We start from the raw sequence: 27465 nt of genomic DNA on the forward strand, positions 1-27465 counted from the left end.
ATCGTGACCTAGCTGAGGTTTTCTCTAAGAAAAATGCAGATGTTCTGCTGCCTCACTGCCCCTTTAACTGCGCAATCTGTTACCCTGTGCTAGGCTTCCCAAAGGCATATTATATGCTTTGTCCATTCCAGAGGATAAAGCCATGCAGGACTACATTCAGGAGGCTCTGGATAAAGGGTTAATTCATCCATCCAAATCCCCAGTGGAAGCGGGATTCTTCTTTGTCCAGAAGAAGGACGGATCCCTCCGATCCTGCATTGACTTACGTGGACTGAACAAAATCACAGTCAAGAATGCATATCCCTTGCAGCTAATCTCTGTGCCCTTTGACCAACTGCATGAGGCGTCCATCTTCTCAAAGATTGATCTCAGAGAAGCATATAACCTCATTTGCATCAGAGAAGGGGATGAGTGGAAGACAGCCATTATCACCCATTCAGGACATTTCGAGTACCTAGTTATGCTGTTTGGCCTTTCCAACGCCCCAGCCATGTTTCAAGATTTTATTAATGAGGTGTTAAGGGATTTCTTGGGAGTCTTTGCAGTGGTTTATTTAGATGACATCCTCATCTATTCTAAATCCAAGGAGGAACATCGGAGACATATCAGGCAGATCTTGCGAAGATTACTGGATAACAACCTGTATGCCAAACTGGAGAAGTGCGAGTTTGATGTTAAGGAGATGTAATTCTTGGGCTACAGTATTTCTTTGCAAGGTTTCTCAATGGATCCTGGGAAAGTGAAGGCCATCCTGGACAGGGAGCAACCCACTACGTTGAAGGCCATTCAGCGATTTCTAGGTTTTGCAAATTATTATCGCAGGTTCATCAAATCCTTTTCCGCCATAGTCTCCCCCATCATGAAGCTAACCAAAAAATTAGCTGAGGTCGCAAAGTGGTCACCTGGGGCCACTCAAGCCTTTGACACTTTGAAGGCTGCTTTTGTGTCTGCTCCTGTACTCAGACATCTGAATCCAGAGCTCCCTTTCATCGTCAAGGTCAACACATCTGAGATTGGAGTGGGCGCTATCCTTTCTCAGAAAGATATCAAGGATGGTAAGCTGCACCCATGTGCTTTCTTCTCCAGGAAATTCAGTTCGGCAGAGAAGAACTATGACGTTGGCAACTGGAAGCTGTTGGCTATTAAGTGGGCCTTTGAGGACTGGAGGCATTGGTTAGAAGGGGCTAACCATGTAGTGACAGTTCTCACTGATCACAAAAATCTGGCCTACATTGAGATGGCAAAAAGGTTGAACATGAGGCAGGCACGATGGGCCGCTTTATCCGCTTTAATTATGTGATTTCATTCCGAACCTGGGTCCAAGAATATTAAAGCGGACACCCTGTCTCGAAGCTTCTCCGTCAGTCAACCTCCTAGGTCTTCAGAAGAAACCATCTTTCCGGCTTCCAGGATCCATTGTGCTTTCACCAGGTCCCGGGCAGATTCTCTCAGGGCTTGTCAAACTGAAGCCCCTCCTGGTAAGCCATCAGGTGTGCCTGAGAGACTTCGTAAAGCTGTTTTGAAGGACTTTCATTCCTCTAAGGCAGGGGTCATCCTGGCATTTCTAGAACTTTTGAACTTCTGTCTCAATCTGTGTGGTGGCAGTCAATGTCTAGAGACATTCATGAGTTTGTCCTGGCCTGTGATGTATGTTCTAGAAACAAGACCCCCAAGGCTACTCCACAAGGTCTATTGTGTCCTCTTCCGACGCCCTCTAAACCATGGACCCATATTGCAATGGACTTTATCATTGACCTTCCTGTGTCTTCTCGTTGTACGGTCATCTGGACCATTGTAGACCATTTTTCCAAAATGGTGCATTGCATTCCTCGTGTCAAGTTACCATCTGCCAAGGAGTTGTCTACACTGTTCTTACAGCATATCTTTAGGCTCCATGGGCTTCCAGTGGATATCGTCTCAGATCGGGGGACACAGGGCCTGATTCAGACCTGCTCGTGAGCGCGTAGTGCTTGCAAGCGGGTCGTTGGTCGGCCAGTGAGCTCTGGAGTGAGTGAGAACTTCACTCGCTCCGGGGCTCACTACAAAATGGGGCGGCTGTCGATGTTGATCGACAGCTCGCCCTGTTTTGTAGGTGGGGAGAGGGGGTGGCTGGACAAACGGAGGCGTGCCATTTGTGGGTGGCCCTACTGACTTAATTCGTGATGTCAGTAGTGAACTTCCTGCTCTATTAGAGCAGGAAGTTCACTCAGGCTTGCGGGAACCGAGATCCTACCACAAGGGTCTCATCGCAAGCCTGATGGTCGCGATAATTGCGACCATCGCCAGGCCGCTCGCAAAAGCTGTGGGTGGTCACCCACAGCTATGCGAGCGGCCTGGAGGCAGATTTTTTTTTAAAAATCTGCCCTGATTCAGAGCGAGCACTCGCAAATAGTAGGCGCCTCTGAATCAGGCCCACAATTTGTTGCTCGGTTTTGGAGATGCTTTTGTGCTGATCTGGGCATCAATGTCAACCTGTCATCGGGGTACCACCCACAGGCCAATGGGCAGATGGAGTGGGCCAATCAGTCCCTGGAACAGTACCTCCGCTGTTTCATCTCGAAGTGCCAAGACAAATGAGCTTCACTGTTGCCCTTTGCAGAATTTGCTTATAACAACTCCTGCCATTCCGCTTCCTCCATCTCTCCCTTCTACTGCAACTCTGGAACCCATCCTAGGACCAATTCTTTTGAGCCCTCCACAACCAGAACACCTGTTTCTAGGCTATGGTCAGTGTGGAGGAAGGTGCATCAGTCTCTCCTTCAGGCATCTGGTCAGTCCAAAGTGTGGGCTAATGAGCATCGGAGGCCCTGTAATTTCAAAATTGGAGACATAGCCTGTCAAGTAAAACCATTAATCTACGCCAGAAGTCACAAAAGTTGGGGCCCAATTTCATTGGCCCGTTTGGCATTATTGCGCAAGTGAATCCTGTAGCCTTTCAACTAAGATTACTGAGGACTCTTAGGATCAATAATACATTTCATTGCTCCCTCCTGAAGCCGGTGTTTCCTTCCTCTCGGTTTTCTCTTAGACGTTCGATCAGACCTCCTCCGGTGCTCGTCCAAGGGTGCCAGGAGTTTGTCGTGGAGAAAATCCTAGACTCCAAAGTTTCCCGTGGATGTCTTCAGTTTCTGGTCCACTGGAAGGGGTATGGACCAGAGTAGCGTTCCTGGGTCCCAGAAAGTTCGTTGCATGCTCCTACCCTGAAGAGAAGATTCTTCCTGGACTTTCTGGGCAAACCAGGGTCTAGGGGTTCCGTGACCCCTCGTCAAGAGAGGTATACTGCCACAAGCCGCTGCACTGCTAATGCTGTGCAAAGCGAACGCTGGGCCAGCATTCGCTGAACTCCGCCTACCTCCTGTCCATCATTCTGGGATTGGCCCGGATTGGCTCCTGCATCCACGTCCTTCTGCTGTGAACCCTGCTCCGATGCTGATGATAGCGTTTCACGTGTTTCCGGTTCTGGCTTTGTCTCCTGTATCCAGTCGAGTATCCAGACCTCCTGCTTATCTTGTATACCTGCTGTTTGTGTCATCTGAGCAGCACAGTTCACTTACTATCTACCTGCCATTTGTGTCATCCAGTACACAAGCCAGCGTACTCCCGCTTCTGTCAACTCGCCGGCACAAGCCGCACTCCACCGACCTCCGTACACAAACCAGAGTACTGCGCATGTGTGAACCCGGCGGCACAGGCCGCAATCCTGCATCCTTTGTACATGGGCCAGCGTACTTCCTGCAGTCTTCTGTTACAGCAGCCAGCCAAGGCACTTCCAGCCTTTAAAGCTGCTACCGGCCCAGAGGCCGCATCTCATCTTCAGGCCCACAGGCCACAGGCAGCTAAGGCACTTCCAGCCCTCAAGGCTGCTGCACGGCCCGAAGGCCACACCACATCCTATAGGCTCACAGGCTTCAGCCACTCTATTGTTATCAGCTATTTAAGCTGCTACACGGCTGCATCTAGCCAAGGTAATACGAGCCCTCAATGTGGTTGTGGGATTATACCCTACTAAGTCATACCAGAGGCTTAACATTGATGAAACCATCAGTATATGCTCTAGAGACAAGTTTGTTGTACAGGTTAAAAAAATTGTTAGTTGGATTGAATATCAATGGTTTGTAACAATTCCAATCACTGAGTTGTTTACTGAGTTCTTCTATATACATGGACCTAGGCCATAGCACAACATTGCCCTCGTTGTCCGAGGGTTTGACTATAACATCTTGCCAACTTTGAACTGTTGGAAGGCGAGTCTTTCTCCTTTAGTCAGATTGTCAGAATGGGGTTTCTTCTTTTTTCATTTTTGATAGAACAAATTATCCAGGCCTTTCAAGACTAAAGGGGATATTTATCAAAGACTGGAGAGAGATAAAGCACTAACCAATCAGCTTCTAACTTACATTTTACAAGTTGTGTTTGAAAAATTAAAGTTAGGAGCTGATTGGTTAATACTTTTTCTCTCACAATTTTATCTCTCATCAAGCTTTGATAAATACCCCCTAAGTCAATGAATACTTTTACTGGGGGAGAGATCTTGAAATCAGGAAAAAAGGTAGACTTAATTTTCATTTTAGAAGGATCATATGGTAATTGATCAGGAGGATCTGGTCCATCATCTCCCGATTCCAATTCCTCCAGTATGTTCAAAGCCAATTGATTCTCACAATTAAGAGCTATGGGAGTAGTGACTGCATTTCTTCTCTGAATACTATTACAAAGTCATTCTTGATTACAGAAGAATTTCATTAGTAATATTTTCCGTGTGAATAGTTGCAGATCTTTCTCACATTCAAATCTGTCTTGATTAGTACTGGGGTGAAAAAGAGAGTCCTTTACTTAATAAAGAAATGTCGGTGTGTACACAGCTAAAGAAATGTTCACACGGTGCAACGTGATAATAGGAAAATACTACAGCTAGAAACTATCTGTCTAGCATACCCTGTCCTTTAAATCAATCTGTGTTATATCAGAGCAATATATAAATATATGGGAACATGGATCTGAGGGTCTCATTCAGACCCGCTCGCGAGCGTAGGACCCTCGCAAGCGGGTCGATGGTACCCAAATGCGCATGCGCACGACGGAGGGAGCTCCGTCGTGCGCATGCGCGAGACCCGGATAGCGACAGCCAAGCTGTTGCTCCGGGTCTCGCACCAAAGGGGGCGTGCTGTCGATGGTGAGTGACAGCACGCCCCCTATGGTGAGCGTGCCGGGGGCGTGGCTGCCAGACGGAGGCGTTCCCATGGGAACGCCTACCGTCTGGGGCCGGCCCCACTGATATCACTAGTGATGTCAGTGGGAGTAATTTTGGCTCTGATAGAGCCAAAATCACTCCAGGGCTTGCGGCAGCGAGACTCTACCGCAGGGTCTTGTTGCAAGCCCGATGGTCGCGATGGTCTTGACCATCGCGACCATCATCATGGACGCTCGCATAAGCTGTGGGTGGTAACCCACAGCTATGCGAGCGTCCAAAAGGCCGCTCCAAATTTAACTAGGACGGCCCTGATTCAGAGCGAGCGCTCTGGTCAGAGCGTCCGGCTCTGAATCAGGGCCTGAGTGTCTAAGTGACACTGCTAAAGAACAAGTATATACTTTTGACAATTCTCTAATCCCTACAATTACCAGAACTACGAATTTTAAACTAATATATTTGTTTATTAATATTTGTGGCATATATCCCTACAAGTGCGTACAGGGCTGGCCGTGAGTAGATTTTTTTGGCGCCCCCCTATGCAGTGCCTGTGGTAGTGGTCCCCCCTGTGGAGTGCCGCTTATGCCCCCAGTAGTAAGCTTATACAGTGCCCCCAGTAGTAGTGCCCCTATGCAGTGCCCCTTATATAGTGCCCCTAGTAGTAGCCCCACCATGCAGTGCCCCCAATAGTGGTACCCCTTATGCAGTACCCTTTAGACAGTGACCCCAGTTGTAGTTCCCCCCCAATGCTGGACCCCCAGTATTGCCCTTTATATAGTGCCCCCAGTAGTCCCCCCCTTGTAGTGCCCCTAGTAGTAATCCCCCCTCTTGCAGTGCCCCTAGTAGTCCCCCCATTGTTGTGCCCCCAGTGGAGGTTCCCCCCCATGTAGTGCCCCCAGTAGTAATCCCCCATTGTAGTGCCCCCAGTAGTAGTCCCCCCTTCTAGTGCCCCCAGTAGTAATCCTCCCTTCAAGTGCCCCCAGTAGTAGCCCCCCTTCTAGTGCCCCCAGTAGTAATCCCCCCTTCTAGTGCCCCCAGTAGTAATCCTCCCTTCAAGTGCCCCCAGTATTAGCCCCCCTTCTAATGCCCCCAGTAGTAATCCCCCCATCTAGTGCCCCAGTAGTAATCCCCCCTTCTAGTGTCCCCAGTAGTAATCCCCCCTTCAAGTGCCCCCAGTAGTAATCCCTCCTTCAAGTGCCCCCAGTAGAAATCCCCTCTTCAAGTGCCCCCAGTAGTAATCCCCCCTTCAAGTGCCTGCAGTAGTAATCCCCCCATGTAGCCCCCCCAGTAGAGACACACGTCAAAAAAAAAAAAAAACACTTACCTGAACCCCCGCTCCCGCCGCCGCTATCAGCTACTCCGTCTGTTCTCCAGGGCCGCTTTGCATTATGGGAGAGACGTCATGACCGGCGGCTGTGTGTTTGACAGCTGTGTCACAGAGACACAGTCTGCACCGTGGTAATCCTCTAATAAATTTGCATTGTCGCAGCTGCGGCGCCCTTCACTATGTGGCGCCTTACGCGGCCGCGTACCACACGTAACCATAGAACCAGCCTTGAGTGCGTATACTGACACTAATTAAACTATACAGATATAGGAGGGGGATAGTTAATTTTATTGCTCTGGACTTGTCTGAGGCATTGCTGCCTATAGGGACGAAATAATATACTATACATATATATATATATATATATATATACCATTATATTTGTTGATGTACCCTAGGGAACCTTATGGGTGACTACGTTATAAGCACCCAAATACTATACATACTAAGGTTTTACTGACTGTGATGTATCAATGATAACTATATACCGGGCATAATATTTAGATTACATTTGTATATATCTGCTCAAATATATTGAGTAGAGTTGCTCTTGCCTTTTGCAGTGTTTGAATTGATTCATATACACTACAGAGGAGATATTGATTCTGTATATATGTACTGTAAATAACTACAAACAAGTGGCAGTGGGATACATTTTTTCGTCTGGTCATGGTCATCTATTACAAACGTATTGCCCTTTAAAATATTGCAAATTACTTACACATGGATCAATTATGAGAATAATAGATACTTATAATATTATATAGCAAATTATAATAAGATAGCAGCACAGAGTGTGTCAGCTTAATTTTTAGTGTATCAGTTTTCTAAACTTTCACCACTTCTGATTCTTTCTATTTGTTTTTAATATTTCACTGAACAAGGTTTTAAATGAGTTATTAATAAAGGTTATATTTTATTTGATTATTCTGTTTGCGCGCCATCGTAGGACAATCTTTTTTCTTTCTTCTGATATTCATATATATATAGGTTTTCCATATTGTCTGTAGCAGCCCCCCCGCTCTGTAATTTTTGATTTGGACATATTGAATAGGTGTTTATTGATTTATTACTCGTTAGTGCAATCGTTCCCCTTTTCCCTGATTTGAAACATGTTCCAACGGTACACCAAGGCATCTATCCTGGCATAGAAGAAATCAGTGTCAAGTGCCTGAAGCCAGGACATGATGGCTTTCTGAGCTTCACTGTCTGTTGTGAATTGCCTTCCACCCTGATGCTTCTTCAATTGTCCAAAGAGATGGCTGAATGTGGCCCGTTGTTATTGTGGTGTTATTGTGCAGCAATACAACGACTGTTCGCAGCAACCCAGGTCAGTTGTGCCATATTGCTCTCCGCAACTGGTTCAATGTGTCACAATAACGGACAGCATTCACAGTATCACAGAAAAAAAGAAAAAGTTTCCCTCCAGCACACTGTAAAAAACAGCAAAAAGGCTTGAATACTGCATGATAATAGAAATTCAGAGGTCTTTGTTGCACATATTTGCAAATACATGGCTAAGCGCCGGGCTGCGTCCCTAACGCTACATAATAATAACACCCACTCTGGGTCATAATTGTATACTGTTGTGCTATATGATAATAGCACATACATAAATTTATTTAAGTTGAGAGCCAACTCACCTAGGAGGTACACCAGAAACCACAAAATAGCACTAGAGGAACCCACACATCCTCCCAATGCTGGTCCCATCCATGCCTCTCAGAACAGCAATACAAAATAAAGGTTGCTCATATCAACCTAATGGTTTTTCACAAGTGCTTGTAGAGGGAGGAGTTTACTCTGGACTACAGAAAAAAAGAACAGAGTTTCCCTCGAGCACACTGCGAAAAACAAATCCCACCAGGAGTCAGAATCCCAACTCAAGAATCCTGTCAGCTGCGACGGTAAGTATTAGGGTTAGGTATTAAGGGGATGGTTAGATGGGAGGTTAGTGTTAGGCTACAGTGGGGGTGTAGGTTAAGGCTGCGGGAGGGGTGGGTTAGGGGTAGGGTTAGGGTTGAATTTTACTTACCTGAATGCGTCTGGACTTCCAACCTTTGGGATTCTGACGCTGGGATTCTGAATATGGCAGATGGACTTTCTTTTTCCTGACAGGCCAGTAAAGTCCTAATCATCTCATACAGTATGTCTCTGAGAAGTTTAAGCTTATTGTATGCAAGATGCAAAAAAATTATTAAAAAGATTTTTCAACCCTGTGCCTTTCAAAATTTGCAGCATCAAACCTTAAATAAAATAAAAAAACAGCGCTACATAAATGCTGAAAAAAACAATGAAAAAGTAAAATGTTACTATTTCACTATAATTCTCTTCCAATGTTTTATCTTGTTGTGACCTGCAAAGGTGGAGGTTCTTTTACTCTCTGTCTCCTTTGATAAAATCAGACTGACAATAACATAATAATTCTTATTTTTGTGCACGTAAAGGTTTCTTTATCCTGCCAGTCTACACAGTGAAAAGCACTTCAAAAATATTAGAAAGGCACTTACATTCCTTTCATGTCATGCACTCCAATCAAAGTTTATTTTGTTCAATTCTGCTGTACTTGACTTGTAATATATGTAGAAATGCCAAATTCTTTATGTGGCAAGAATTTATACACACATATTAAAACAAACAAACATGTCCATAAAAAACAGGTACGTCCAAAAAATAACAAATGAGATGGTTTAGTCAAAACAAGTATAAAAGAGTGAAAACCAGAGTCCCAGGGAGAGATGTAAAAATGTGCTGCTAGTCTCCGTGCTGCAGATCAAGGGTGAATCGACGGTAAGCGCAGCGTGTCCACACTGGTGAGTTTCTGAGGTGTCCACCTTTAAAGTATGCGGCCTCTCAAGACGTTTCGCAGAGTCCTTTTTCAAGATGTGCTGCATTGCTAATGGGACCGAGCTTTTCAACCGGAATCTGCCGATCACGTGATCTCTCTCTGCCAATTATTCTGTCTAGAAACCAGCTCCTATTTACTAGTCCCTGGACTTCCTACAGATACATTTAAAACACATAGTAGCAAATAATAGCGAATAGCTGATACATTTATGCACAAACATATGACTATGAATGCTGTTTATTTACCAATGTATGCACCTAAAGCCTATCACCATATGGCAGTGTTATCTGCCACATACAAATGGAACGCAATGTAACAATAAAACATATGTTCTGTTTACAAGCACGTAATAATCTATTCATAATAATATAATACAGGGAAAAATTAAAATCAAACTATTCTCTTTGTTTCTAAAAGCTCATAATAAGCCAGAGAGAAAAAAAAATAGAAAAAGAAACGCCAATTAGTAAATTGTGTATATATACCTTTATGCATTGAGCAATTAAAGAAAAATATAAGCATAATATGTGGAACAAGATAGTTATTTCATATAAACAATTTGGATTCAAAATCCACATTCAATCCGGTAGGTACTGTATCAGAGTTCTAAGATAATATATTGTATTAATTTCTAATCTTGCAAGAGATGCCTCTAAATTCTTTGTTCTCCAATTGTTTTTTGCATAATTTAATTCCACAGAAACCTTTAAGCTTTTTAATATTACAACATCTCTCCTTAAACTGCAACGAAAGATTGTGTTTACAATACCCTTTTTTTATATTTCTCACTTGCTCAGCTATTTGCTCCTTGAGCATTCTCCCTGCTCTTCCCACATACTGTACCCTTACAATTACATTCAAGGAGATACTGTAAACTAAATTTTTGCTTCCACAATATATAAATTCTTTATTGGGTATGTACATTAGATTGTATTAGATCTATATTCTAACACCTTATCTTCAGTCTTTCAGCATCTACATATTGCATATGATCCACAACGATGACTCCTTTCAAATTAATCCTAGTTCTTCTTTTAGTTATTGGGAGAACACTCTTTACTAACAAACTCTTTAGACTTTCAGTTTTCTATATATGAATCTTGGTTTGTTAGTTACATATTCTTTTAACATTGGATCCCTAGTTAGAATATTTCAGTGAGTGCTTCCTGATAATACATTAGAAATGTTTATGTTGTGAGGTATACTTAATGATGAACATCACCTCTTTGCTAATCTTCTGTATCTTTTAATTTTTTCCTTTTAGAGCATCATTCTGCTCTAAATTTCTGCTCTTTTCTTTTGCTTTTGGAACCATATTGTGATTGTATCCTTTACTAAGGAATTGTTTCTCCATAACCCTAGCTTGATAGCACTATATTTGTACAGTTCCTACTTAAGCGTTGGAACTGACTATTCGATATGTTTCTAATCCTGTTATCATGATGAGTACTATCCTGGTTGATATAAGAGTTACAATCAGTTGGTTTTACAAATTTTTTTGTTAATACATTTTCACCTTCTATATAAATGGTCAGATCCAAGAAGTTGACGTCTGTAGGGCTTATTTGGAAGGACAATTCTATGTTCTAATTATTCAAATTCAGATAGTTACAGAATTGGTTTAATGATGTCATTTATGTAGCGGATCCAGAACACTAACCTTGCACCCCATTGGTGGCCTGTCCATACTGATTGATCTTCCAATGGGACATAAACAAGTTAGCATAACTTGGGTGTCAACCTAGTGCCCATCGCTGTGCCAGACAACTGCAGGTAGTAGTTTCCTTCATACCAGAAAAAAATATTATTGAGAATAAATGATATACCCTACAAAATAGATTTTTTTCTTATCACTTATTTCTTCCTTGTTTAAATGATATTCCACAGCCTCTATACCTATGTTAGATAATAATATATAACACTTTGACATCTGCTGTTACAAGGAAATATCCAGACTGCCAATTGAGTTCAGTAAGCTTTTCAATCACAGAAATTGTATCCTTTACATGTGAATTACTAAGGGTTGTATTTTATACACCAGAATAAGACAAATTAGATGTTATAGAATCCACTCCAGGCGCCCCAGAGATTTCTTTGTGCATTTATGCACCTTGGGGAGTATATATAGTACTGGAATAAACAGAATTTCCAATTTCATATAATTAGCTTCTTCCTCTGAGAGGACATTATAAGTACTGTATAATCCTATGAGTACCTCTAATTTCTTCTGTATATTATTTGAGAGATCACCTCTTAATTTTTAAGACTCTTTGTTGAAAATCTGACACTCAGGATTATATTCATTTCTGTTTAGTATAACCACCCCACCGCCTTTGGCACCCATTAGGCCCCTTAATACAAATTGATCACTGTTTAAATACCGCATCTAATATGAGTATAGTTGCTAACAATGTAAATACTTTTATGGCCACAGTCTATCAATTTCTAATAGCTACTTCCAGTGGTGGAACTTGTGAGTGGTGGGCCAAGGTACAACAATATGCTTTAAGCCCCCACACACACACTGCAAATCAGGGAGTTTTTGTGGGCGCCATAGGAGCGCGTCTGAAAAGTGGGCATGGGCATGTGAGTAAGGGGTGTGGCCTCACAGCACACAGGGTATCAGTAGCACCATATAATGCAGAGAGTGTTGCAGTGAATGCCATATATTATAGGGAGCATTGATGTAACCACCATATAATGCAGAGAACATTGCAGTCACCACCATTTATATCAATGATCATTGCAGTGACTGTCAAATAATGCAGAGAACATTGAAGTGACCACCATATAATGCAAAGAGCATCACGGTGAGCGCCATATAATACAAGACCATCAGTGCCCACCATATAATGCAGAAAGCATCACAATGACCGCCAGATAAGTAAGAGACCATTAGTGACCCATATATACTGTGTTATACCCCCTACACACATACACAAAAAATTAATAACCCCCACACACACTACATTAAATTATACAGCACCCCCACCACAGACAGAATTAAAACACACGCCAACTCCCCCCTTAGAAAAAAAACAAATACACCCCTTCCCACTGCATAAATACTGGACTGCCTTCTGTTTATCACTACCTGGACTTTTTCCCATTGCTTCACTACAGTTCCCAAGTGCACTTTAGTGCTATACCCAGACTTTTTGTTTTGCCACATTCATGTCTGTTAAGCCACTCATTAAAAACTCCATGTTTATTTTTAAAGCTGCTTCAGTGTCTGCTCCTATTACCACCCTGGGCCCACAACAAAACCAGAACCTCACAAGTACAGTTGTCAGTGGTGCAGTATTTGTGTGCTAAAATAAGGATCACCATACAGCATGTTCAGGTTAAAACAAAGAAAATTATGCTTTAATATTGTCAACATATAGCAACAGAAAATAGGACACAACACTGGGAACTACCTCATTTCTTAAGCCCTATCAAGGTCTGCGGACAACCTCACACAAAGTATCAGTCCTGTCTGCTTCTTGTTGGTATGGCCACAGGCCTGGCCTCCAATGGCTTCCTGGCCACTGGCCTGGGTTGGCTGCCACAGCCCCACTTGAGCTGTATCCTCTGGGCTGCAGATAGGTGTGCTCACATCCCTTTTTAAACATGTGTGGGATGATCCTACACAGCACAGATTCAGTGGCTCACCAATGTCATGTAGCCTCATTGTATTGTTTGTATTAAAGGCCCCCATTTATCAACGAAGCATAACCCCTTTAGCGTTCGCTAAAGGGGTTATGCCACCATTTCTGGATTTAACAAACAGCAGTAATTTAAGATTACCTCTGTTTGTCAAGCATCCCTGTCACCATCTTTTAGATGGTGAGAGCGATGTGGTCCCCATTGCCGACACTGGAGACCGGTGGCACCTTTCCCTCTTTAGCGAAGCCTTCCAGGCACTGGCGAGTCCCCATATCATGCACATGCGCAGACAGACCATAACACAGGAGCCCCATTGCTGGCAACATTAGCCTGTCAGCAGCCCAGCGGAGGACCTCGCAGAGGAGGAGGACTTTGCAGGACCAGTGGATTTTTTTTTGTATCACAGTGATACTAAATTAAAAATTGTGCTCGTGTTTACCATCGTTGATAAATGGGGGCCATAGTTTGCCTCAGAGGCCTTACATTTTATATAAGCATCAGGCCACAGATCTTGTATTGACACTCTTGATTGAACAAACTGAAGAAAAGGGGTTTATCCTAAAACTTTAGGAAGAGAGTAGATTAGTAGATAATAGGCCTAAAAGCTAACCCCACACCAGGGCTTGGATTATAGCTGGGGACAACCACTAACATGGGAAACAAACATACTTGATTACTTTTTTACCTGCATCTAAAGTTCTCTTAGTGGATTGGTGTTTATCAAATGTACCTTCACTGACACACCCTGATTGACATTATTATTATTATTATTATTATTATTATCCATCCCATTATAGAACACTGCTTTATTTTACCTCCCATCTTAGTCAGCTTATTTTTTTTAAATCTCAGGCAGAACAAAGACAACCAGATGCTTATATGTATGTTGTTGAGGAAATGTAGCATTTTACAGGTGGTCTCTGAGACTCTGATGAGAAATACATTTTTAAGCATTCAAAGACACCAGTAGCCCCCCATGCTTCTAGCAGAATGGCATACTGTAAATGTACCGGAGCACAGACTTAGTTGGCATAGAAAATATATAAAAACATACATTGTAATTGATACGTTGGAGATTTTGGCAATCACTTTACAGAGGTGGCTTAAGATCATACAGGTGTCCTTATTGTTACCTCCCTCTACAGAATATTGAAAGTCTCATGACTAGGTAATGTACACAGCTGATATTGTACAGTATTGCCAGCAGGCACGGTAAACAAGTGACTTTTTGTATTTATGACATTTTGCTGAAGCACACAGATTTCATTGCAGTGTCCTCCTGCCTCATGTCCTTTCCCACAGAAAAGGATCAACCCCTGGACTGTGTCCTACAGCCAGTGCCGGGCAGGGGAGGAGCTCACCATGACACTCATCAATTTTAAACAAAACAGAGGAGGCAAGATAGTGCTATGTCTTTTTAATGAGTATCGAATGTTGGTCCACAGCCAAATGCAGGGAGATTAAAAGAAAGGACTACCATAAAATCCTTCCCTGTCTCCAAAGGATACATCTCCACTCAGTCACATTGCAACCTGGTCACAATGGGTATGTAGCTAATTACCTTAACGCTGATTATCTCTACATATATTCTTACTGATATAACATGAATATTATAAGATGAGAGATTATATGTTGTTACTTTTTGCTTTATTTTTAAGTTTGTAGAGTGTACAATGTTTATATGTGACCCTACTAGTTATTCTGTGGTCTCTAATAATTGTTAAGCATAAGATCACTAATAATAATATCCCTGTACACTTACACAATGCTCAGGGCCTGATTCAGAGATTTTCGCAAAGCCGATATTTACGCAGATCGAGTGATTGATGCCAATTGTGCATACGCAAAAGCTGCAGTGCATATGCGCAGTGTTTGCATTGTGATTACACTCGTACAGAGGAACCACTTGCAAAGTGAGTTACAGGTAGTCAACGTTTGGAGGTAGTAATGAGGGTAATTGTTTAAACACCATTTCTTGGGCGTCCATAAATTATCCATTTGTGATCTTCTTCACAGCATGAGAGCTCTCCGCGTGTCAGGAGAGCTGCAGTCTTTGCGGCTGGTCAGACCTGACTTACATGCTGTGTGGCTATCCGACGGGCGTCTATGTTACCGATGTTTACGTTGTGGGACGGATATGAGAAGGCAGCACTGGGCGTTGCTATGCTTGGCTAAGCTTTGGAAGGCATTAGTGAATTTTAGCAACTGTGATCCATGAGAGATTGCAGTCATCATTGCATTAGCCTAAATCTCTGAATCAGTCCCTCAGTCTGAATTGCGGATTGTATAGCATGCAGCTAGCTATACAAATATTTACAAAATACATTATAATCTTTATAATGCAATATAAACATCACAATGATACATTTTCTTTACATTTGTGATTTCCAGTCTTGTATTTTTTTTTGTCTCCTGTTAAATGTACTGTAGTGAAATGGTATGACACCCCTGCTGCCCCCATATATGCTCCATTTAGACCCTGTAAATCTGGGTAAGATATAATATAATATTGGAGGTTGTGCATGAAATAAGCTGAGCAGTGCCTGACACAGTGATCACTTTGTTTCACAACCCGCAAATATACAGTAGTTCCAACAAATGAATCTCTGCTGAGCTGCACTATAGCTGTTCTTTTTTTGTACTGGTCAGAGGTATGCATTGTGGTGTGGGATATGAAGTCGACATTCAGAATGTCAACACAATAATGTTGACATGGTCTGAATGTTGACAGGGTTCCAAATCCAATATTTGACATTTTAAACATTCACAATGTCAACACTGACTTAGGTGCAGATTCTTCGTCTGACGATTTCTGTGCAAGGATGCAAACAGCAAATGTTTGCATAGAGTCCATGCATCTGTCTGTCCTACTCTGAGTCATAGGGAACACAGCCCGATTTGTCCCTCTGTGAAAGTGGGCATATTGGGGCCGCAACTGGGTGACAACAATGCGAATGCACAGAACCTCCCTATCCTGTGGGAGAGTCATGGGAGTGCCATAGGCATGTAGCTAAAGCTCGGTGCAATTCTAAACCATGTGTATGGGAAATGGGAGGCTGTCTCTTGCACTTAGTATGGGGCTGGTGCAAGTGCCAGTATTAATGATGATGGTAGCAGAGGCTGGCGTAAAATCATTGGGCGGCACAAGGCTCCGATTGCAGATGCACAAACCCCCGCATTAGCTCTATGGGTTCTCACGTTAGTATAAGGTAGTAAATATGGCTTCTGCGCCTGCCCACAACTACAGCCAATTTGCTTGCGATTCAGCATAAGCCCCATAATGTGGACATGTTAAAAATGCATGATGCATGTTGATAGTGAGAATGGCGACAATGCTAATTTCCCCTAACCCATGCCACAGTCTAACAGTAACCGCAGTCTAAGGCTAACCCTAACCTTAATTCTAACCACAGCCTATCTCTAACCCTTACCCTAGCGCTAACCCTAATATGTTTATATTGTAGATATGCATAATGTCAACATTTTGAACATGCCGACATTTTGTCTGTGACATGTTGAATATCAAGCTGTTGCATGTCATCATTATGAACATGTTGACATTCTGCATCAGTCAACATGACAGTGTCGGCATTCTGAATGTTGACATAGTAACTACATACCATGTGGGAAATGAAATATATTTTATATAGGAACACATATTTTATATCTAGATGTAGAATAGCTCACCATGATTGCATATCAGAGTGTACCAGGTACATATTGCTATTAATATCGAACAAAACATTGCTGATTGACATCTGGAGAATAGCATTTTTGTGTCAGTTTAATATGAACTGAAAGCAACCGGATGAGCTGATATGAATGTTAGGTGTTTACAATGGGCTAATCAAGAGGCAGTTTTAGGAGGTAATTGTAGTTTAAGGGCTGGCTGCAATAAGAAATGTATATATAAAGGCAGCAGCTTTCTGTGCCAAACAATTACACAATTTGAAAGCTCACTGTTAATATAATGGACTCAAAATGTATCTATTATCTATGTATCTATTTCATTTCTTGCCTCATACAATACAAGTATTGGTCTGCTTCCTAATTTCTAAAGAAGGATGATCACCCTGTGTATTGTGAGTTTTAGTTCAGATAAGTATACACATTTGTCGTTGTGTAAATTTGTAGCTAGAGCAAAGGTTTGTCTATTAATGAGTCCCTCTTCGGTAATGTGAGACAATGGAAGGTATGGAACTGGAAGATCTATATAGTGGGCACAAATTAGTAACAATGTGAAGAGTACCCGTCCCTTGCAAACCAGCGTCTATGCATAAACCAGAATTTTAACAGGTAATATTCAACAATTGATCTCACCATTATTATTCTAGTTTATATAAAAAAGCTTTCCATCAACTACCCAACTTATACTGCTAAATTATATTGTTATTATTTGCATATTTTAGTTACATTTTATTGCTATTAGTTATAGAGCAAAGATTACAGAAATGATCAGTAATTACACTCATAAACAAATTCACAGTATGCTTTAAATGTGATTACTGTGCATACTTTAGACTCAAAGTGCATCTGATTGCTTCACTAAAAGATAAAACTGTGATGATGTCTAATGGGTAGAACAGGGTAATTCAGGACTAAGTGCTTGTATCCGTATCTTGTGAAATTGACTGGAGATGAACTCTGCCAATACAGTCATGTCTTACCTTTTGTTTTTAACCACCCAGATGAGGTATTTTGTGCATGATTTACAGTGATGTTTTATCATGATCAGCCCCATTTGTCCATGTGCCCTTACTGAAGCCTCATGTTTAGTGGGTTCTATAGTGGTCCTCATCAGGAGGGGGAAGGGACAGTCCTGGGTTTCTGCTGGGCCACTCCAGCAAGTCCAGGTAATTATTACCTGGAGGTAATTACCTGGCCCCCCTGCCACAAAGTCCTTGGTCATCATACAGGTAGTATGTCGCCAACAGGCGCGCCAGCAGGCCAGGGTAAAGGGGTTCGTGACCTAAGCGCGGGAGGCTTGGCCATGCCCCCTTAGGAGGAAAATAGCCACACTGGGAAGGAGGGCACTGTGAGCCCCTCAGCCCGGCGCATAGCCAGTGGAGGGCATGATCAGTGTGATTGCTCCCCCTAAAAGCATAAGAGACTGTTGTGGCTGCTGCTTAGCAGCCGCGGGCAGTCTCCCAGTGCAGCCCAGCACACAGCAGCATGTGCTGGGCTGCTGTGATGTAAGAAAGGGGGGGGCGTGGCACCGGTTCCAGGCCCCCGTCGGGTCCCTCCAGCAAGCCCGGGTAATTAGTACCCGCTCCTCCCCCCCTGTCGGCACACCTGGTCACCAATACAAGGTCCTTCATCTAAGAAAGTAGTCAATTCTTGGCCTTAGGCAGCAACATCCTTAGCATTTGTTCTGGCCAAATGTAGATCCTCTTCAGTGCTACAGGGCTAGTTGGGCATCTACAGCACTTTTGCTACAAGGACAATGATTCTATTACAGATGATTTTGCATTAATTATATGAAATGTGATTGGTAATACTGGGTACACGACAAATCTGTCAGCAGACTGATCCGCCATCTGAGTGGCCGATTGGAAAGCTATACACACTTACCAATCAGCCGCTCGATGTGTCTGGCCTGGGCGGGCATTTAAATTTGCCTTGCCCGGTTGTTATGTCAGTGACTGCGGTTCCTGCAGCAAGTGTACAGGCAGTCTGTGGTTCGCCCGTACGCACAGCCATATGCACTGATATATATTTTTCTGATGTATCGGCATCGGCTGTGTTGCAGGGCCAACCTGATATGTCTGTGAACAACATCGTGTGAACAAAATCGTTCACAAAAATATTGGGAGCCACCAATGCACTCGCTATATATTGCTCATCTATTGAATAATATCAATAAGTGTGTACTTCTCATATGTGAAATGTATTGTTAGTAATTCTAAACTATACTCTGGTAAATAAACTTGTTGGTGAATCCTACATGACCCAGTGTTACACAGGCTGCTGCCAAACTTAGTTTACTTAATCCTGCAGACAGGTACATTGGTGACCACAGCCAGGACCCAGTGCAAAGGTTTCCAGTGCCCTAGGGGCATCAATACTAAACACCAAATTATTTTTCTTGTCGGAATCTTCTCACATATGTAAAACACCTGCTATCAGAACCTTACTGATAACCTGTGAAATCAGTCCTATAATTATTTATTGCTAGTGGATCAGGAATATCAGGTCTGATTTTCTGTAACTTTTACAGCTTTTTTCCTTCAACGCCCTAATGTTCCCTGGAAGAAATATTTATAACAGATATAGGCCTTGTGCCGTCTTTAATTTGTGCCAATATCTGTTCATTTTGCAATGTCTTTTATTGCTCTGATTGGTTGACACTATTGAAAGTTATTTTATGCTGCTGGGTAAACTATGAGTTTGTGACTAGCCAAGCAAAACTTAGATTAGACTGAAGAAGGCAGAGCAAAGTAGTTACAGTTTGAGGGTCATTATTGATGTGATCATAAAATTATATTTACATATACAGTACTGTAGCCAACAAACCAAACAGGGTTCTCATGGTAACTATGAAAAGTGGCATATCTGCCCATATAATTATGGACAGTGATTACAGTAACTTACCCCATAGCAATCTATTCCTGATTTCCACTGACCAGTCCCAAAGTCTAGATGGTAAAACGCGTTATGGCCTACCAGAAATATGTGTGGTTCTATGTGTAATGGATGTGGTCTGTGCTGGAATGGTCTGGAAAGGTGATAGATGTGATCTTATTTGCCCTAATTCTTCATTTGGGAATCATGGGAAATATGTCATGGGCCCTGATCTATAGCGTTCCAGCAAATTTATCTGCTGTTTTTGCCACCTGTCAATAACCAGATGAGGTTACATTTTGATTGGTTTTGGCCCTGTGACTGTTGCACACATAATTTATAATAAACATTGAATATGTTAGCAATCATAGAGTGTGGACTTTTTTCTTTGAAATATTTTGAGCTAGCTGATTATCAGGATGCGGCCTAGGATCGGGTCGCTACTCACCTCCGCGCCAGCGTCTTTGGGCTTAGGTGTTCAGTCGCTGGCAGTGGAGGTGAGTGGTGACTGAGTATTTTGCCTGGGGCCTGTTAGGGCTTCCATGTGTGCATCCTGGTTCTCGTGGTGGCGAGCATGACTGTAGCCATGTTGGTCCATATAACATGACTAGGCTCTCCCATTGGTAGTCCTGCGGTCACTCAGCTGATCTCCTGATCTAATGACCAACTGCCCAGGGGTATTTAGGTCTGACTCCAGGAACAGAAATTGGCCTGATCAACTTCATCTCTTCATTTACTTGAAGTCTTCAGTGTTCTGGTACTACTTCTTCACTCCAGGCTCCCCATTGTTTTCAACTTCTAGTGTTTTCAAGCAATTCTCTCTCCAGTGTGCAGTTCAGCTATTCATACTGATTCCCTGAGTTATAATTATTTGTTATCATGTTGATTTCTCTGAGTTACATCTCCAGCTCTCTCCCTGTGTTACATGCTTCAGCTGTAAGCTTATTACCAGTATTCTGAGTTTCCCTTTTCTTGCTGATTCTCTGAGTTATAAGTATTTGTTCTCATGCTGATTTCTCTGAGTTACATCTCCAGCTCTCTCCCTGTGTTACATGCTTCAGCTGTAAGCTTATTACCAGTATTCTGAGTTTCCCTTTTCTTGCTGATTCTCTGAGTTATAAGTATTTGTTCTCATGCTAATTTCTCTGAGTTACATGTCCAGCTCTCTCCCTGTGTTACATGCTTCAGCTGTAAGCTGATTACCAGTATTCAGAGTTTCCCTTCTCATGCTGAGTTACATGTTCACCTCTCACATAGTTACAGAGCAATCCTGCGATTGGATCTCTATCAATTCACAGTGCACAGTGTCTGCATTCCCTGTGTCCTTTACAGCAAGTCAGTCTCAGGATCTTCCATATTTTCCAGAGCTAGCCTGTGTATGGTTCATTTCCAGCATTTCCAGTACCACTCCATTTCCGGTGTTTCCCAGTGCCATCCCATTTCTACTAAGTCCCCAGTTTGTCCCATTGCTAGTAATCTCCAGTGTTACCACAGCTTTCAGTAAACTTCTAGTGTTATTATATTTCGGTCTTCTGCCACTCCCAGGTACCTGTCCAGAGGGCCGCGACCTGCTCACTTGGCGTGGCGAAACCCAAATCCCAATAGGAGGGGTCACTGGTCAAGCTCACCAAGTGGGTTAGATTCCGCGCTTCTGGGCAGGTGTAGTCAATCCTGGGTTTGGCCGCCAATAGGAAGTAATTTCCACTGTCACCCCCATCAGTTACTGCTCTACCACCCTAACCCCACGGTTCTTGGCCTCAATAGAGGTATCCCTAGTGCCCGGTTGTGATTCTATTTGCTTTCTCGATTATGTATATTTATTTACATATTTATTGTATATATTATTGTATATATTACATGCATCATTCATTTACATATATTTTACTACTGTAAAATACAAATGAACACTGCTGTGACTTGGGCATGCCTACCTGGCATGGTACTGAATATCTGTAAATACATTTCAGAAGAGGAAATTACTTCGCCTCTCACATCCAAAAATCCCTCACAGACTGCGGGGTTTGTGCAGTCTCCCCAATGCTTTATTATAAATCCTTTGCACCTAGAGTCTAAGTTTTACTTGGACTACACTAGATCCAAAAGTATTGTTATTACAAAACCAGATAAAGATCATACTGGTTTCTCTAATAACAAGATAATTTCTGTTTTGAACACTGATATTAAACTGCAAAGGTCTTGGCCAGCAGACTTAATAGCACTTTACCCACTCTGACCAGGTGGGATTTGTTCCCCAAAGATAGGCATCTTACAGTGGGCCACATTCAGAGTTGTACACTATTGCCTCCTTAGCTGTGATCCTGTGAGCAGCTGCTGTGTGGAATTATGGAAATGATGCAGCCACCGAGATATGTATCCAGATGCTCACTGGCGTCTTTGCAAATCCAAGCACCTGCATACAAAGATGCAGCATCAATCGTAGATCATTCAATGTCAGCAGACCTGAGTAACTCTAAGGTTGCGCAGAATGGCTGTGAGAAATTAGATGCCAGAGCCATGTATACTGCGTACGAGATCGCAGACGCAGGAACTAGCCTGAAAATGTAGCTACACGCCTGTATTTTTAGCTGACACTCCTCTTTACCACCCCCAAATGTTCCCTGTGAATAAATACTTGCTGTGAGTGACTATGGTAATCTACGCAGTGTGACTCAGATGCATGCGCAGATGGGAGATATTCGCTCAGCTGCGAGAACATCGGCATAGCGTGCAACTTTGAATCAGACCCAATACCTGAAACCTGAAGTGTAATCGATTTGATTAACCCCATAAATTCTTAGAATACCCCATCAGTTGTGTTCGCATTAGATGCAGAAGGACTTCGATTGCATTTCCTGTCCATATATATTTTCTACTCTGCAAGTTTTTGTATTCTGGGGCCATTTTTGTGCTATCCCCCTGCCATACTGTTTAACCAGCCCCAACTGGTCAGCCCACGCTGTATGTCTCCCTGCTATAGGATTATGCCCCCGGCTGGTTCTGCCCGGTGTTGGTTATTGGATATTAGTTGGAACCTCACACCATTTTCTTAACCCTATTTTCCAATACCAGCCTAGGCTCAGAGGTCTGGGGCTGGTTATTGATTTGGGGAGGAGGTCACATATTTATTCCCATTAACTTTAACTATTTGGCTGCTCCTACACTGCAGCATCTGAGCCACAGACTGTCAACTGTGGCTGTGTTATTTCATTATGACTGTCAACATTTTACTGTTTCTACATTTTTGTTGTCGACCTTATGACTGTCGACATTTTGACTGTCAACATTTATTTATTCACTATTGACATTTTGGTGCATAACCAATTGGCCGTGAGGTTTTGCCTGCAAAAAATTATGTTGACCTCGCGACCAATTTTGGATTACTGAGGGTATGCGCGCACCCAATACCCGAGGTATCCAATTAAAAAAATGGATTGAAGGGTAGTGTGCGCTGGGATTGGGTGCAAGGATAGCAGCGGTAGTATAGTGTAGTGTGTGCAGGGATCATGTGCAAGGTTAGGTGTAGTGTAAGTAGAGTGTTCGGGGAGAAAGTGCAGGGTTAGGGGTAGTGGAGTGCAGGGTACTACCTTTCCTGTGCTGGCAGGTCCATTGAATCTGTCTGTGATGCTGGAGAAGAGACAGAGGAGAAGGACAGCACTGCAGAACACGAATAATTAAGGACTAATTAAGCTAATTGAAAATTCATCATGGGGGGGCCCAAAGGGGTCCAGAGCAATTTTTCCTTAAAATAAGATTTTAAGGAAAAATTAGACCTGCTCTGGAGGCACTCAAGTTTTTTCAAAAACAGAAACAAAACCCTGAACCCAATTTAATACCAAAAATCTCACGCCTGCAGGAAAAACCCTGCAGGTGTGACATTTTTGTTGAACTCGTACCTAATTGAATATGCCCCTTTGACTGTGTCTAAATTTTAACTGTAAACCTGATGACCCTGTCGACCTTTTGTCCATGTCAACATTTTGGTTGTCAACATTTTGACCATGTTGATATTTTGTCAGTCAACATTTTAGTATCGACATTTTTATTATCTAAGTTTTGCCTGTCTAAATTTTTACTACATCCCAACAAATCATCTCTCAACTAATGCTGTCCATTGGCAAGTGTGTATGGGCAATCAGCGGATCGCCCGTACACATGCAGCAGAGGACGCGGCTGCCCCCTGGCCAGCTGGGCACGCGGCTGCCTGGAAGATGATGTGTTTATGAACGACCATCATCTACATATATATCTGCTAGGTGTGTACCCACCTTACATAGTAAATATGTTTAATTACAATGGTGTTTATAAATCAAGATTGGTGTTTGTACAGCTACAGCACAGACAACAGTGTATTTTATTTTTATTTTGTATCTATTATTCTTAAAATATACTTATTCTATTCAGAGGCTCCCATCCATCAATTCTGTAATATGAATTGCTTCACACTTTTCATTTTTTTAAAGCATTAATTTTCAATTATTGTTTGTTTTCTAAAATCACTTTTTTCTTTCTTTTCCTAAACAGGGAGGGGCAAAAAATCATCTGTAAGTTCTTTTTATGCAGCATATATTATGGTCTCATTGTTAGCAATATGTTATGTTGTGTTATACTGTATATATATATATGCAAATAACAAATAAGTAGTTTGGGATTTTGTATTTATTACTTAAGCCAGACATTCCCTGCATCAGGTTGTTGTAGACCAGGATCTCCCAACTAATGGTGCATGAGACTTAAAGGGTATTTCTTCCAGGTAAATTACAATCAGACTAAGAGCTTAATATGTATGTAATGAAATAAACATATTAAAAAACAAATACAAGTGTACTTTAAAATAGAAAACTTAAGACAAAGGGATCCTTGGTAAACCATTATACAAATGCAGAAGAAACTGATATACCATAAGGAAACTTGGTAAACATTTACAATGTGGTGGCTCCCAGTGACTCTGCTATGGCTTGCCACCAGACCTGGGCGAAGCATCCTAAGGTTGCTGTATGCAGTGGCTTTCTAGGCTGCATACCAAATACACCCTGCATGCCAAATACAGGTGCATCTGAGCATTGATGATGCTAGGTGCTGTGCCTGGGTAGTGGTGCCAACAGGGTCAAAATGTAGACAGAGAGGAGGGAGCAGATACTAATTACTCAGGCCATGGCATCTTCCCACCGCCACATATGGTATTTTGCATTTTTCCCCTGGAGGAGGCATTGTCACACCTCCTGGATTTCGCCACACCCCAAGAAATAAAATAAATTGCACTCATAATAAATGTAATGAGCCTCCTCATATGCTGATTCGACAGATAGCTTTCTGGCAGTTTGGTGTTGGTCTAATTCAAACCTCCAGCAGTTTGATCATTTTTAAATGACGCATATCGATGTTGGTGCTACATATACTCCAAATTGAAATGAGAGGAAATGTGTCAGAAATCAGAGAAACTCTAAGATAGTTACAGTCCCATAATTTAATGACAATGCTAAATTTGGTTGCTTTTTATTTTGTGAGGTTCTGTGTCATGTTGGAAATCATTCAGGAAATTGAAAGATAAGGAAGTTAAATAATTTTAATTAGTAATTATATTTGATTTCTAATAACATTGCTTGCATTGCTTTGAATTTAGATACAATATTATACATCTATAATCCCAATTAGAAATATACCCCCTAGAAAATAAAATATTCCTCATGATAGGTGATATAGGTGTATATGTACTAAGCCTTGGAGTAGACAGAGATAAGGTACAAAAAAATTCAGATCCTGTCATTTTTCAAACATACAGCCTGTAAAGTGACAGTTAGGAGCAGATTAGTTGGTACTTTATCTCGGTCCACTTTATTTCTCTGCAAAGATTAGTACATAGGGGGTCATTCAGACCCGCTCGCGAGCACAGCACACTCGCAAGCGGGTCGATGTTACCCCAATGCGCATGCGCACGACGGAGGGAGCTCTGTCGTGCGCATGCGCGAGACCCGGACTGCGACAGCCAAGCTGTCGCTCCGGGTCTCGCACCAAAGGGGGCGTGCTGTCGATGGTGATTGACAGCACGCCCCCTTTGGTGTGCGTGCCGGGGGCGTGGCTGCCAGACGGAGGCGTTCCCATGGGAACGCCTACCGTCTGAAGTTGGCCCCACTGACATCAGTAATGATGTCAGTGGGAGTGATTTTGCCTCTGATAGAGCCAAAATCACTCCTGGGCTTGCGGCAGCGAGACCCTACCGCAGGGTCTCGTCGCAAGCCCGATGGTCGCGATGGTCAAAGACCATCGCGACCATCTTTTTGGCCGCTCGCATATGCTGTGGGTGGTCACCCACAGCTACGCGAGCGGCCAGGAGGCCGCTCCATTTTCAGGTAGGAGGGCACTGATTCAGAGCGAGCGCTCTGGTCAGAGCGTTCAGCTCTGAATCAGGCCCACAGACCCCATAAGCCTGTAACAGATATTGAAATATTTAACAAAAGGTAAAACCAGAGACTGCATGCTGTAAGGGAGAGGCGGGAATCCTGGTTATTTTAAATGATAAATGCCTATTAATATTCCTATTTCCATTAGATCTGACTTCCGAAAGGTGGCTTTGCTTTCTTAACATTTCCTTGATTAATAGTCCTACTTTGATTTTGATCGTTAACACTATGAAAGGGGTTTTCTGAGATTCTAGTATACTTATGACTTTAAACTAACTTAAATGTTCTCGTATTTCCCATTAGCCGGGCTGCTTTGGCTATCCACTGAGCATCTTCTTCATCGTCATCAATGAGTTCTGTGAAAGGTTCTCTTACTATGGAATGCGAGGTAAAAAATTATGTCCCATTTAATATCAATCTAATCATAAGTAATTAGCAGTGATGAAGAGAAATGAAAGATCTAGTATTTTAGGAATAATATTCTATTTGTCTGATAATTTGTTTTTCGTGTGAATAGTGGCAGGGAATTATTGTTTGGAATCTAGTAATTGAGACACATGTTGACATAGTGATAGGAAATGCTCCTAGTCTTTTTAGTTATTCAGTATGCAACATTTATTATCATTATGGCCCAAAAGAAAGACTTTCGGTCATTGCATCTTGCGGTGACAATTTTTTGCAGCTCTATTTAGCAATAAAATATATCCAGGCAGATGAAAAATTATTTTTAAAAAGTAAATAAATAAAACAGGAAAAAACTACTATTTTAATGATATTACCATATTGCCATCATCGACTGCAGGGCTTGACAAATTAGGAAAAGCTGTATACAGTATCTGTTAAAATACCAGTTCTCAACAGAACTATGGCTCTTTTCCCATTGACAAATAGACTTATATGTTCTATAAGGCTATATTTAATTTATTAGGTAAATTAATCTGAGAGCTGTCTGGTCACCTAATTTATATCTTTATTATAGCGGTGTTGGTTTTGTACTTTAAATACTTTCTACAATGGGATGACAACCTCGCCACCGTGGTTTATCACACTTTTGTTGCTGTGTGTTACTTGACTCCAATCTTAGGAGCGATCATTGCTGACTCCTGGCTGGGCAAATTCAAGTAAGATAATATACTCAATTTATTCAGTTCTAGTAATTTATATTACTGCATATTTTTACTTAAGTGTATCTTGTCTTTGTCTTAAGAATCTAATTAATTTATTTGCTTTACATACAGGACCATTGTCTATCTGTCGATTGTTTATGCAGTTGGGCAGGTCGTTATGTCTGTAAGTGCCATTCATGATATTACTGATGTGAACAGGGATGGAACTCCAGATACTCTTGGTCTCCATATGTAAGTATTGATACTTTTAAAAACAAATCCAATCAAAATGATGATAATTTTATACCCTGGACTTTAAAGATGGTATAGTCATTACGTGCACTAAAGTGATCTGATGTCACAATTTCTATGTTTTATTGTTGGGATTA

General features: G+C 42.2%; 1 protein-coding gene across 1 annotated transcript in view; it reads left to right on the plus strand.

Moving 5' to 3' along the window:
• The first annotated feature begins 724 nt into the window (after nucleotides 1-724).
• Nucleotides 725-27465, plus strand: part of LOC148443035 (solute carrier family 15 member 1-like) — a 79781-nt gene continuing 53040 nt past the window's right edge. The window contains exons 1-8 of the mRNA XM_088463340.1: nucleotides 725-1146; nucleotides 1325-1478; nucleotides 2997-3145; nucleotides 3483-3646; nucleotides 24094-24113; nucleotides 26274-26358; nucleotides 26950-27091; nucleotides 27209-27328. Coding sequence (XP_088319466.1) covers nucleotides 725-1146; nucleotides 1325-1478; nucleotides 2997-3145; nucleotides 3483-3646; nucleotides 24094-24113; nucleotides 26274-26358; nucleotides 26950-27091; nucleotides 27209-27328 — 1256 coding nt within the window. The remainder of the gene's footprint in view (nucleotides 1147-1324; nucleotides 1479-2996; nucleotides 3146-3482; nucleotides 3647-24093; nucleotides 24114-26273; nucleotides 26359-26949; nucleotides 27092-27208; nucleotides 27329-27465) is intronic.

Source organism: Taudactylus pleione, unplaced genomic scaffold (genome assembly GCF_031769625.1).
Source record: "Taudactylus pleione unplaced genomic scaffold, aTauple2 ptg001346l, whole genome shotgun sequence".
In the NCBI taxonomy this organism is placed as follows: Eukaryota; Metazoa; Chordata; class Amphibia; order Anura; family Myobatrachidae; genus Taudactylus; species Taudactylus pleione.